Source organism: Fundulus heteroclitus, chromosome 5 (genome assembly GCF_011125445.2).
Source record: "Fundulus heteroclitus isolate FHET01 chromosome 5, MU-UCD_Fhet_4.1, whole genome shotgun sequence".
Taxonomy (NCBI): Eukaryota; Metazoa; Chordata; class Actinopteri; order Cyprinodontiformes; family Fundulidae; genus Fundulus; species Fundulus heteroclitus.
In genome coordinates this window covers 5303449-5316606 of record NC_046365.1, presented here as the reverse complement: position 1 = coordinate 5316606, position 13158 = coordinate 5303449, and the positions used below count along the sequence as shown (strand labels likewise).

General features: G+C 41.1%; 1 protein-coding gene across 3 annotated transcripts; it reads right to left on the bottom strand.

The window, feature by feature from the left end:
- Positions 1–2239: 2239 nt before the first annotated feature.
- Positions 2240–7554, bottom strand: pgap4 (post-GPI attachment to proteins GalNAc transferase 4). 3 transcript variants are annotated; one of them, XM_012853473.3, is made up of 3 exons: positions 7465–7554; positions 7258–7378; positions 2240–3862 (listed from the first exon to the last, which is right to left on the bottom strand). In XM_012853473.3, the coding sequence occupies exon 3, from the start codon at positions 3783–3785 to the stop codon at positions 2595–2597; it is 1191 nt and encodes a 396-aa protein (XP_012708927.2). In that variant the 5' UTR covers positions 3786–3862; positions 7258–7378; positions 7465–7554; the 3' UTR covers positions 2240–2594. The 3 variants fall into 3 exon arrangements, with proteins under 3 accessions (XP_012708927.2, XP_012708928.2, XP_021166759.2); XM_012853474.3 differs by lacking the exon at positions 7258–7378 and having other exon boundaries at positions 7465–7537; XM_021311084.2 differs by having other exon boundaries at positions 7258–7512.
- Between the last annotated feature and the right edge of the window lie 5604 nt (positions 7555–13158).

Sequence of the window (13158 nt, the reverse complement as noted above, 5' to 3'; positions counted from 1 at the left end):
GTTCCACCACACCTGGTTCAAATGATTGCATTGCCTCCTCAGCACGTCATCAGTCTGCTAACCCCCCCGTTTCTTTAAGTCAGGGGTGCAGCAGAAGGGAAACACCTAGAACATGCAGGGCTGAGGCCCCAGAGGAGCAGGGCTACAAACTAATGTTGTAGCAATGTTGTATGCCTGACCTACAACCACCTGAGAGCCTGACAAAGCCTCACCATTCAACCTCTCTGCCCTTAACCTAATTTTCAAAGAATAATCACAGGCCGCACATTCTAGACGAGCAAAACTGGTGGAGCCATGACCCCAGAGACTGCTGTTACTGCTGCAAGGGCAAGGTTACAAACTATTGAATATACTGTAAATGCACACCTCACTTTTCAGACTTATTTGCAGAACAATCTTCTCCTTCCTCATTACAGTCATGGACTACTTTATGTTGGTCTGTCCCAGGTGTTCCCAAAATTTTCAGCCTGCGACCAAAAAATACGAGTGCCAGATCCTTTGCTTATCCATCTTATTAGCACCTCAGCATCAAATTATTATTAGTATCAGGAAACGATTGTGCAACGACAGTCTGACTTTGTTTTAGTAATATTTGGACCTTGTTCCCATAACATTATGACTTTATTGTAATTTTTTCAACAAAACAGTGATTATGCCCATTGTAGATTAAAGAAAATAAATTACTGACCACGGCAGAGTGAATTTTTACTCACACATGTTTGTGATAAAAAGAAAAACAAACTTGGATGCTTTCTAGTGTCAAAAAGTTGCAACTTTTGAAGAAAAAAAATACGAACCCCACCTTGGGAACCCCTGGCCTATCCCATAAGATCCGAACCAAACACATTAAGGGTCGTAGCTGTAATGTGCCAGATTTGCAAAAGTTGGAGGGGTGGGAATATTTTTGAGAGACAAATATAAGTGTGAACTCGAAACGATTGTCTTCAAGGTCCACCTCTACACAAGGACAATGGTGGAGCATCTGAATTCATCTCCTCTGATCCAAGAAAAGGATGAACAGAGGATGTTTTCTCTTATTTTGGTCGTTTTAGCAGCAGTATTAGCAGAGTACATACATTCATACCTTCACTAACATCAGTTAAATAATCAATAGGGAAATAATAGAATGATTTATCCTGCATTTAAAGCTCATAATTTTTTTTTTTACTAAAGATTATGCTCAGTTTGTTGCCGAAACATAAGATGAAACCCTGCAGACTAATTAGGATTCAATATTCTCTTTAGCTTGTGAACACTTTTTAAACAAGAACTTCTTGTTCATCTAATTGTCTAATATCTAGCCAACGCCCTGATATGCTTGGTTTTACAGCATTCTGACCGCAGTTCCAGCTGAAAACCATCCGATCGGTTTTAATACGAACTTTCAAATAAATGTTTTTGCAGAAAAATGTCGATCTGCTAAATATAATTTGTAAGGATAAGTTCCTAGATTGAGCTTTAATAGTTTGCAGAAAACCGGTAGGAAACAAAGATATCATTACTCCTCTACTCCTTATTCTGTTTTCAAAAAGATATATCATTTTTTCAGACCAACTGTATTCCAAAGAGGTCAGGCATGTAAGCCATCAGCTGAAAATACACAAGTTAAATGAACAGATGCCCAAAGATTTCCAGCATCAGGATGAAACGCTCTGCTGGGTCCCACAGTCCGAGCTACGCAAAGCGACTAACTTAGCAACGAACGGTTAAAAAGAACTGATCGGGGTCAGTTTGCATGTCCATACCTTCGTCTAGCCATAAACTGCCCTTTTGTCTCTTCCTTTTTAAAATTCATAAAAAAAACATTTTGATCTCATGTGGCTGACTGTCTAGCTAACAGCTGGTGAAGCAGTCTTGATAAAATATAAAGCTGAAGCATCAGGAGGACGCTCAAGTTTCATGGATAAATGAATTTAGACTTTGTCAAACCCTACATCCATTTATGGGGATTCTGTTCCTGGTTTGGGCCTGTTGACCTTTGGCAATACAAGTCAAGATAACTCCCACTGACCTGCCGCTGGTAAACATTATTTAAGAGAGTCACAGAACCACATTTTCTCCAGTGCACTACGGTTAGAGTTTAGAAAATCCTTTTCATCAGTTGGCAAAGTGGGTAGAAAACGTCCCCAAGGCAAGAACACAGTGACTCACTGCCAGAAGCAAGAGAGCTGAGGCAGAAACGCTTAGTTGGGTCAATTACAAAAAGGCGAAGGGGTAAATGAAACAGTACCAGCCCACATGAAAAGCTAATCATCTTTATCATGTTTTTCAATAGAAAGCCATTAAAGCCATCCCCATTGACTTATACTGTATCCTATGTGTCAGGCAGCTTTTTCCCCCAAACCAAAACACCTGAAACTAACTTATTCTGGTTTCAAAGGCTTTAAACCAGGCTCAAAAGACCAAAACTGGTGGAGGCAGCTCCAAGTGAAAGTGCACCTCTGGTGTAAATGAGTGAAAGTGAAACGAGTCCCTGCAAAACTCCAACCTGCACATCTGAACAGTCAGCCCACCATCGCCGCGTCCTTCCTAGATTTGGCAGGAAAACATAAACCCAGGAGAGGCGGCGCCTGCTTCCCTCCCCCCAGATTATTTCAGAGGAGTTTGGGCCTGAGTGGGTTGGGCCTGACTGAGGAATAGGCCCCGATGTGAGTGACGAGGTTGGGTTCCACACTGTGGGACCTTTCTCCGGGAGTGCTCCTGGCAATCTGATAGAGAACCGTATCCTTGGCGTTCCCTTTGTAGCAGAAGGAGGCGTCCAGGAAATCGGCCACCCTCAGCGAGGCGTTGCCTGGAAAAAGCATGGCCGGGGTGCAGCACTCGGTGGCCGGGGAGACAGCGTAGAGCTGCGGCGACATTCTCCGAACCTCCAAGAGGTAGTGTCTGCCTATCAGCTCGGCGGCCGCCATGAAGTAGAGGGTGAAGAAGAGGAGATGGCTGGCCGACAGAGTGAAGGGGAAGGAGCACAGGTTCCAGTACGGGACGGTGAGGAGGAGGGCTGTGGCGGCCACCAGACCGAGCCCCACCCACTCCAGGAGGCGGTACGGCTCGGGGTTCCAGTAGCGCTGCAGCCTCTCGGGGTGATACAGCTTGATGTAAAGCGTGCGGAGGGCGAAGCGACGAGACAGCAGATCCTTCACCACCCTGAAAAAGTCCTGCCTGGGAAGGGCGTCGTCCTCCAGGATGATCATGTTCTTGGGCTTGGCCAGCTCCCACCCCTGGCGGAGACAGAACACGTAGTCCCTCTTCTCCCGCTCGAAGATGTTGATCTGTTCCCCGTCGGCCTGCTGCTCCCGAGCCGAACGCCGCATCACCCTGAAGTGGGCCTCCAGCAGCTTGGCGTCCTGGTTCTCCTGGGGGCCGCGCTCCACGTCGCAGAGCACAACCTCGGCGCAGCGCCGCCCCCCGCAGCCGCCCGCGGTGATGCTCAGCTGCCGCATCACCTGGAGCAGGTAGTGGAAGTCCCGCGCCTCGCTCCGCCTGGCCGTCACCACAGTCACCAGCAGCTCTGGGTTTTGGGCTACGTCGCTGAATCGGGCCGACTCCAGCGGGGAGCTGTTCTGCCAGAAGTGGAGCGCCTCCTGGCCTCGCTCCAGACTCTCCCGGAGGACTTCATCGCTCATGGAGTTTAGGTACATGAACCGGAAGAAGTAGTAGGAGTAGAGCAGCCGGTGGCAGCAGAGGGGAAGGACGACGCAGAACGTGACGACAAGCAGGCCGAGGGCTCGGGTCACAGAGCTGGACCATCGCAGGTGCTGACCTAAGAAACCTTTCCATCGAGGCATTGATGAAAGGGAGCTGGAGCTGGTGGCGGCCGAAATAACGGCGGTGAGGAATCCAGTACCACCCCTGTCCCTGATGCCTGAAGAAAAACGCAGAGTTTTTTTGTCAGTATTTGTTACCAGAAACCCAGACTCAACATCTATTGGTCAGTTTGGCATTTACAAACAGCCAGTCAACCATTTGGTTGCAGGGATACATCTAAAAGCTGCAGGCTTGCCCTGCTCATTAACAAGCTAATATGAGCATGTTATGCTGGTGTTACAGAAAAGCAAAAAGGTATTTTATTCTGGAAATGATTCTTTTGCTGACGTCTATGCATCTAAATGAAATTAACAACTAACAATTATAGCTAACATAACTGTAATATCAGTTACATCATTAGCAGGCATGTGCAGAGTGCAGGCTGGGGTCCATTTGCAGCCCCTGGACTGATTTTGTGTGGTAACCAACGGCAAAGGAGGCTGATTGGTTAATTAATCCTAATTATTTTTAATTAGGGCAAATCACAGACAAATTAAAATCTTCTTACAGTTGAAAATGTTAGGGACAACACAAAGTTTGTGTCTTTTAATAACCTCCCTTTTTAGACTTTCTTTAACCTCGTAGTAAACTGGACCGCATCTATCCAATGACTTTTTATGTAAGGCAGACTTTGGGGCACCAAAATCAGCTTTTAATTCATGAAATGAAATAAGCTAAATACAGCAAGCATTTTCAAAGAAAGACCGATCTGAATCTTGTTCTTATTGCTCAGAATAGACCGTGTCTTTTCTTTTTTCTCTCTTTAAAAGCGAGCCCAGAAAAACAACCTTGCTGATTATGTTTTAATAAAGCAAACGTACAAAACCCTTTTCAATGATCCCTTCCTGATCAGATCCCTTTCCTACAGAAAATATGACTAATCCATTAGATTAAAATTTATTGCTCATATTTTGTGAGGCAGGTAAAAATAAATTATCAAAATATAATTTTATTATCAACATAAAATTGTTTATTAGATAAGTTTTTTATTTATCTTTAAGTTGTGTTAGTTTTGACGCTCAAGTACTTTTGATTTGATAGTCTTGGCCCGTGTGATAAAAGGTTTGCCCACCCCTAATCTATTGGGTGCTAACGCTATTTTTAACCTCACAGTGATTAAACGGGATAAGCACAGAATGTTTTAAACAAAATAATAATTTTATTGTTACAGAACAACATTTAGCCTGATCCAGGTACTGTTTTTCTTTTCCACACCTGTTAATTCAAATGTTTCTGGGGTGACAAATGGCCGTCTGCAACAACCAACAATCAGTTTGGTTTCAAAAGTAGGCATTGCAATGATCTGCGTATACATTTCATGAAGCAAATTGTGAGTAAATATATAAGACAGAGCCCCTCAGTTTTATGTGCTTTTTAGACGCGTCCAAAGCATTTAGCAGAACTGACCATCATCAGAAGTTGTTCATTAAATTGCAAAGCAGTGGGGTCCCTGCAGATCTAATTAGGATTTTTATTTTGGACTCACATCAAACTATGCAACTTAAATGGGGAACAGTGCTATCTGAACCTGTTTCCGTATCTAAGAAGATATAAGGCAGAATATTATCCCCTTTTCCCCACAATTCAAGATCATCTTTAACATCGCTCATATGGCAGCTAATCTTTTTAATCATTTAATGTTGGCTGGTGGTGATATTTTTGAAATACTTAGATCATACAGTGAGAACTGATCTTTGTGATGATGATCATGACCTAAAGCGACAATGCTGCAAGTTGTACACGCAAACTAATGGCCAGGCCTCTCTTGCAAAAGAGATTTTTAATCTCAATGAGTATTACCTGGTTAAATAAAGGATAAATAAAAAATAAAAAATAATAATAATACGTTGACGTGCAAACACTACACGTGCTCAGGTGACGTTAAAGTGACGCCTTTCTCCGGCCTATCGTAGCTCTTCATACGGCCCACTTTGGTGTCATTGCAGGGAAGCCATAACTAAAATCTGTCAGGACGCATTTAGTCTTCCTTCGGCTTCCGAGGTGGACAGCTCAGCTGCAAGTCAAATGTTTGTCACGAGTAACGTTCAAACTTTTAATGCCCTGCGGAAGGCCGTGCCATCTAGATGAGTCAAGAAGGTTTTGACTGTTCCAACACATGGCATACGTCAAGCTTCTGTACACATTAGAACAAGGGTCCAGATATTTTGTGATAGTTTCATCTGCATGAAGATTTTTTATTTATTATATAGACTCCATACCAGGGGTGTCCAATGTGTGGCCCAGGGGCCGTTTACAGCCCCCCGAATGGTTTTGTATGGCCCCCAGAGAATTCTGGCACGGAGGAAATATGGCCCGTTTTTAGTTTCAGAGGAACATTTTCACTGACAAATACCTCTGAAAGTAAAACAACATAATTGTTTGGTGCAACAAAATAATTATTTCTCATTTATAACCCAGATTTCTACATACATTTTATTTGTGTAGTAAATATAACCACAAATGTCTTTTGTGGTTATGTTAAGCAACTTTTACCCAAAAGAAAACTTAATATAGCGAGAATGACCTTGTTGTTGAGCTAGAACAACAAAGTTCTAACCCAATATATATATATATATATATATATATATATATATATATATATATATATATATATATATATATATATATTTTTTTTTTTTTTTAAATCAACCCAAAAACATGTAAAACTGTCTTATAATAGCATAGTTGTCAAATACTATTTTATATACATAGATTTAAAGATAGCTTTTCTTCAAAAATCAATATTGTGAATTTAAGTAAAAAGTTTTTTTATATGTATATTATTGAGCAGAACTTTGTTCTTAGATTTTTATTTATAGAAATGTTTCTTTGGCCCCCTAAGTGCTTCAAACTTTATGATTTTGGCCCTCATGGCAAAAAGTTTGGACACCACTGCCCTGTAAAATAAAAAACACAGAACCCTATATATTACATTGACCAATTTAAGGTGAATGAAATGCAATAGAACCAAATTTTCGAAATCTCAGCATTTTTTTAAAAGTTCATAATATTTTATATCGTCTTTTATAAAATATTATGAACTTTTAGAAAACGCTGAAATTTCGAAAATGATCTAAGTGAGGGACATTTTATGGCCAACAGCATTTGTTTACGCTACCTGCTCCATGGAGATAACTACAAGGAGACTGGCTTCATAGAGCCACTCCTCTCTCACCTTCAGCAGACAGGAAGGATCAGGAAAAAAAAAACAACAACTGTTAATTGATCGATCGTGTTCTGCAAGACGAGAACCATTACTCTAAGACCATGTCAGGACACTGACTGGATCAGCTCCACAGGACCGAACTGTACAGTCAGCCCCTATAATGTTGTTAAAAATTAATATTATCCCAACCAGCCCAGTTGTTCCTGTATCCGCCTTAACTCAAGTTAGACGCTGCGGACAAACAGACTTTAGGAGCACATTCAGCTAATTTAAGTCACGGAGCCTACCTGCTTATGGTTGACTTTTAATATGACACTTCTGGTTCCCCCGTCGCTTCCGCCGCCGCGTCAACACCGTAACGTCGACATCAAAGATCAAGGTACCACAGGCTAAACCGAAGATAAGAACCTACGAGGCAGCGAGGGGTTGCCTGAAGCAACAACATGGAGGATTTTCACCGTTTCAGACCAGAGGAAGAAGGAAGGTGGACTCACAGTGAGCAGGAGAGCTGCTGCTGGTTTATAACAGCTGCCATGTCCGTCGAGGTACGCCTGGTTACGGTAAAAGACTGCAGCCGAGCGTCGTAATGCTCTGAGAAGAGGCGCAGCGGGCTATACCTCTACTGACCAGCAGGTGGAGCCACCGGAACTGAAAAACCTTGTACTTGGTGGGACGTTTCTCAGCTTCTGAACTGACGTTTTTGCTCCAGCGCCGCATATAATTTATATTACTCGGTTTTGTTAATGTCTTTTTTAAGAAGATACAGTGAAAAAAATACTGAGGTCGTAGCATTGTCACATGTTTCATAAAAATCTACAGTATTGTATACATGTTCAATGGATTAAAACTATTCAATTACGTGTGCATTTAACACAACAGTTTACCAAAGTGCTGTAAAAACAATAAAATCAAGGTAAAATCACAACATACACACACACACACACACACACACACACACACTCTTTTAATTATGACGACTGCTTTTACCATTTATTGTTTTTACATGTACAGTGACCTTGAGTGTTTTGAAAGGCGCTTGAAATAAAATTTATATATATATATATATATATATATATATATATATATATATATATATATATATATGTGTGTGTGTGTGTGTGTGTGTGTGTGTGTTTTCCCAGACTAAATAACTATCTAGATAAAATATGTCAAATCCATCCATCCGTCCCAAGCTGTTGCCTGAGCAGAGTGGATACTTCCTCCAGTGAGTTCTGGGTCTGCACTGAGGTCCCCTCATAGTGCTGTGGCACCTCGCGCCTCGTGTGTTAGTGAACGCACAAGTACCTCGAATTCAGCTTATTGGCAAGCAGAGAAGCTGGAACAAAACATCACCTTTCACTTTGGAATTGGAGCAATTTATTCCCACCACAAATTCAAAATAGGACTAATATAATGAGTTTTATACATTCATCCATTCCAAAAAAGGTTAAAAAAAATAAAACATTCATCCAACAAGCTCTTGTTCTATCAGCTTCATTCTCTTGATAGGGCTTAGTTCATCCTTCAGACATCTTTTCAGTACCATAACCCTTTTTATAGTCTGCTCAACTTTCAATGCATTATAATGGAATCCTTATAATGTATTTCTGCTGTGGTTAGTAATAATAACTCAATTATTCTACATATAATTTTACATACTGTGTCTTGTCTGTTAAACTGTTCTTTAAAAACACAAAACGTGACATGTGGTAAATTGCTCAGTATTTAACTTTTAAAAATGTTAAAGAATTGACCCCCAGTCCCCCCAGGTTCTTTCCCTGAATAATGTGGTGTTTCTGTTGTAGACTTCTGTAGTAATAAAAAGACTCTTGAAACAGAAACTATCTTTTACCATATTTAATCTAAAAGGCAGAGGGATGTTTACAGCTTCAGTACTAGGCTCTCATGCACAACAGTGCAATGGGTAGATTTCTGTATGCCAGAGAGCCCCGTTCATTCCTCACACAGACATTATAGGACCAATTGTGTACACCCATTCAGGCGTTCACAGTATGATATCAGTGTTCTGTTCATCACATTAGTGGAGAAGATCATACTATAATGCAGACGTGTCCTAGCTGACACGTTTTCCCCTTATCAGTCATTCTGTCCAATCTAAGTATGTCAGGCTGTGTCTCCTGGGTCTGTTGTTTATCTGCAGTTTCCGTGCTAACTGCCTTTCTCAGCCTAGTCTCTTTATCTCATAATCCGCAACAAAAACAAAGCCTCAATAACCTTAAAACTCCTAGAGTCCTAAAACAACGCCCAATGTGTCTCATTTTGATGACCTCATGTTCTCCAGATGAAAATTGAACCTTCAGGAAGTTTAAGCAGATGGAAATTCAAGTCCCCCTCCCTGGTTTCCTAATTTCTGCAACAGCAAAGGAGAGAGCATCATTGACACGGGGTGGTAAAACCGGTTGATCCGGCAGCCCAACTACGACACTGAAAGTCCTCCTCTGTGTTCCTCCTCTGTGGGTCTTTTCTGTTGAATAGAGACTTTTTGGACACATGCATCCAAACAATGAAGGTCTAGTCGAAAATACGACATTGTTTGACCAAAATGTAACAGAACCACAATAGAAAAATAAATAAATCAGTACAAGCGCCTCATGCCTACTATCAAGCACGGTGGTCGGGGGATGATGATATGAGTCTCCATTTTTTATATAGAGACTAAAATACATTGTGGACTCCAGCTCCAACTCCAGAGCCCATTAAAACAAAATTACTCAGCAGTTTAATATCAAACTATTGCTGTATTTTCCACATATGTCAAGTTTAATGTTTTTGTCCAACTTCACTGTTTCTTTATGATAAAACCACTCCTAATGTTACAGATACCAGAAGTGGTAGTCTACTAGAGCTATGATTAATACCACAAGGTTGCATTCGCAGTTAATCAGAAACCTCATCTTCCTATAAAATGGGTTTTGTTTGTGACGTTCAACATTAGAAACAAACATGTCCTTTTAATTGCTTTTCAGGCTGTGACCATAAACTGACCTGATCTTCTGCTCTAACAGTACTACAGAAACAAACGTGTCAGATTTTGGTATCGGGTGAGAATCCCTGCGTCAGCGCCGTGAAAATGAAACGTTAATGCAGTTAAAAGTGTACTCTGTCCACCCATGGAGCTGATGGACTCTGATGCTCTGAAAACTGATTTAATGTTCTGATTCGGTTGAACTCCAGAAGTTGGAGCGTGACGTGGCATGACAGATCTTCGGGTCATCTGAGATTCGTCGATTGCGCACCGCAATGTGAGGATTTTTTTCAACCTAAGCATCCACGTACTCTTTGAAACACAATCAGTCTGCATGACGCAACTTAGCTAAGACGCAGCCATCAGATGGTTTGGGGGAGATGTGTTGCTTTGATAACGCCAAAGACAATATGTACATTCCTAACGGAGGAAGAGCAGCAGGTCTGCAGATGATAAAGACCGCAGCCATCGATGAATTGTTGTCCAACCTGTCCAGATAAAACACAGGGTAAATAGTTTCTCAGACAACTAGAAACTAAAATATAAATAAAAAGCAAAAATGTAAGTAAAAAATATATAAAAAAGAAATAAAAAAAACAATTCACCAGTATGAGGTTAATGATGAACAGATAACTTCCCACGTCTTCTGCTGGGTGTCATGAGATGCGGTGCAAGGATATATCACAATCACTGTGCCTGAAATGGCCAACCTAAATAGGTGCCTTAAAGTCACAGGTTAGGTCAAGCAAACCTTTTTTAGAAAATATAACTAGAGGATGTGTGAGGTGTATATTTAGTTTTATAACTGGGAACTTGGAAAATCCAACTTTTGAGAAAGAAGAGAATGCCTCATATTCAGCCAGGTGTTACACCGAGTTGCCTTCCCAGCATTTAAGCCTCCGGTCTTCAGGGACAACTTGCCAGGTCCTTCTGTTATCTAGCTGTTCAAGTCCCCTGCCATTTCTATTTTGCTACCCAGACGTTCATTGCAAATTCTATTGTCTTGTTTGTATATCCTCTTGTGTTCCAGTAAGCTTTGTTGCCTTTTTCTTAAATAAACCACCTTCAGCGTGATCCTGGGATAGTTAGGGGTTTCCATGTGTTCTGTTCTTCAGAGTTTACCAGCTTCCCCCAGCTGCTCCTGGCAGAAGACTTTCTAATATGTGACAATGTTTGTGAAAAATGAATAGCAATCATTTTATTTTTCATTTTTGCAAAGTCACCATATTCTGTTGCCTACATCTATGGTGCACACGTATTTACCAAAGGTTTAATTTTTTTCACGAATGGACTCTAAGCCATTCACTGAAACTGCAGGGTTGGCATAGTTGCCTGGGCCTGGACTCATCATCCCGCTAATTATCTGCGGCGGTATAAATCTAACCACAGCTTGCATGTTTTCCTGTATAGCGTCTTTATTTACTACCTGAAGCTCAAACCTGAAATTATGGGATCTATCAGTCAATAATGGGCAGCAGTTTTGTATGAATATAAGAGCCCAGTACTGAGCTGTACCATTTGTCTGGCCTGTTAAGATTAAATATGTTAAAGTGTAGTTTCTGTTTCAGGAGTTACTTCTTACCAAAGAAGTCATTAGTAAACGAAGGCCGCTTCTCGAGGGTAAAAGGATGGGGAGGACCGCCGACATGGAGCGGTAATCATTAACAGTTTGACGTAATGCTCTGATGCTGTCTTGAAGGAGCTATTCCATTTATGATCCTATCATGAATTGTAGCATTCTAGCATAGTCTTCAGCTGAAGACTATGCAAAATGAGACAGTGCTATCTAAGAACAGGACTGTAGAGCAAAGAGATAAAAGGAGGAATTTTAAGTTTCAGCATGTTTTTGAGGAAACTGCGTCAGGCTGGAGGAACCATTATCTGATCTTTAATTTTTGTGTTTGCTGATGCTGGTGGTAACTAGGTCAACTATATATATAGTATAAATAACAAGAGGACTGCTTTTAATTTTTTTTTAACTGATCACTGATCAGAACATTTTAGCATTTTTATTCATTCATTCCTTTTGTGGATATTTCTGGGACATCTACCCCTGGGAAGACTCAAAGCTGCCAGTAGCAAATCATCTTTGTTGTTGTGATCTGCAGCCCTTTGGGTGCAGTGTTGTCTCTTTGCTGTGAGTTTGGATTTTAATAGTGTCCTACATTTTGGACTTAGCTTGACAAGAGGTTCTTGTGTTCACGTCCTGTTTTATCATTTCACTGTGCTTCCCTTGTTTTTCTTTAATTCAGCAGTTCTCATCCAGCAGTCTCCCTCAGTGCACGCACCATTTGTCACCCAGGGAGGAATCTGTGTACCGGTTTGCTCACCTCTCCCAAATTGCACACTTTAGCCAAATGGGTCTGGTATCAGATCAACTGCTGAGAGAAGCAGACACCAACTTCAACCAGACTCTTGAAGTATACATAACTGTTGTCTAAAATAGTCCCACAGGGCATTTCAATATATATATATATATATATATTGAAATGCCCTGTGGGACTATTTTAGACAACTATATATATATATATATATATATATATATATATATATATATATATATATATATATATATATATATATATATATATATATATATATATATTTTACCGATTCAGTTTTACGTTCATGGTTGGAGCTCAGGGTAGTTGAAACCCAAGAATTATATAGAAAACATGATGGGACAAAGCATGGTTAAAGAAGCTGTCAAATGTTACCAAGCACATTTGGCACTCAAGACGACAGTAGTACGATCAGCCATGTTTTACTCATTAAGGCTCTAAGTAGGAATGCATGCTGACACAGGTGGTAGCACAGTTGTCCTGCTGAAACAAGGTACTGGCCTCATGTCTGGAACTGAGGCATTTCTGCGTGTAACTTTCACATGATCTCTTTCTAGGTATTCAAGCGTCCTTCCCAGGTCCAAAAACATGAACGTTAGGTTTCTCTAAATTGCCCTCAGGACTGGGTGTGTATGTGTGTGTGAGAATGTGCTTCATTGTTAGTCCTGTATGTGTCTGTGTTGCAAGGTGACAGACTGGTAACTCGTCCAGAGCACCACACCTCTTACCCAATGATTGCAAGAGATGGGCGGCAGTTTCCCTGAGAACCCACACAGATTTGGCTGGCTGGCTGGATGGATGGATGGATGGATGGATGGATGGATGGATGGATGGATGGATGGATGGATGGATGGATGGAT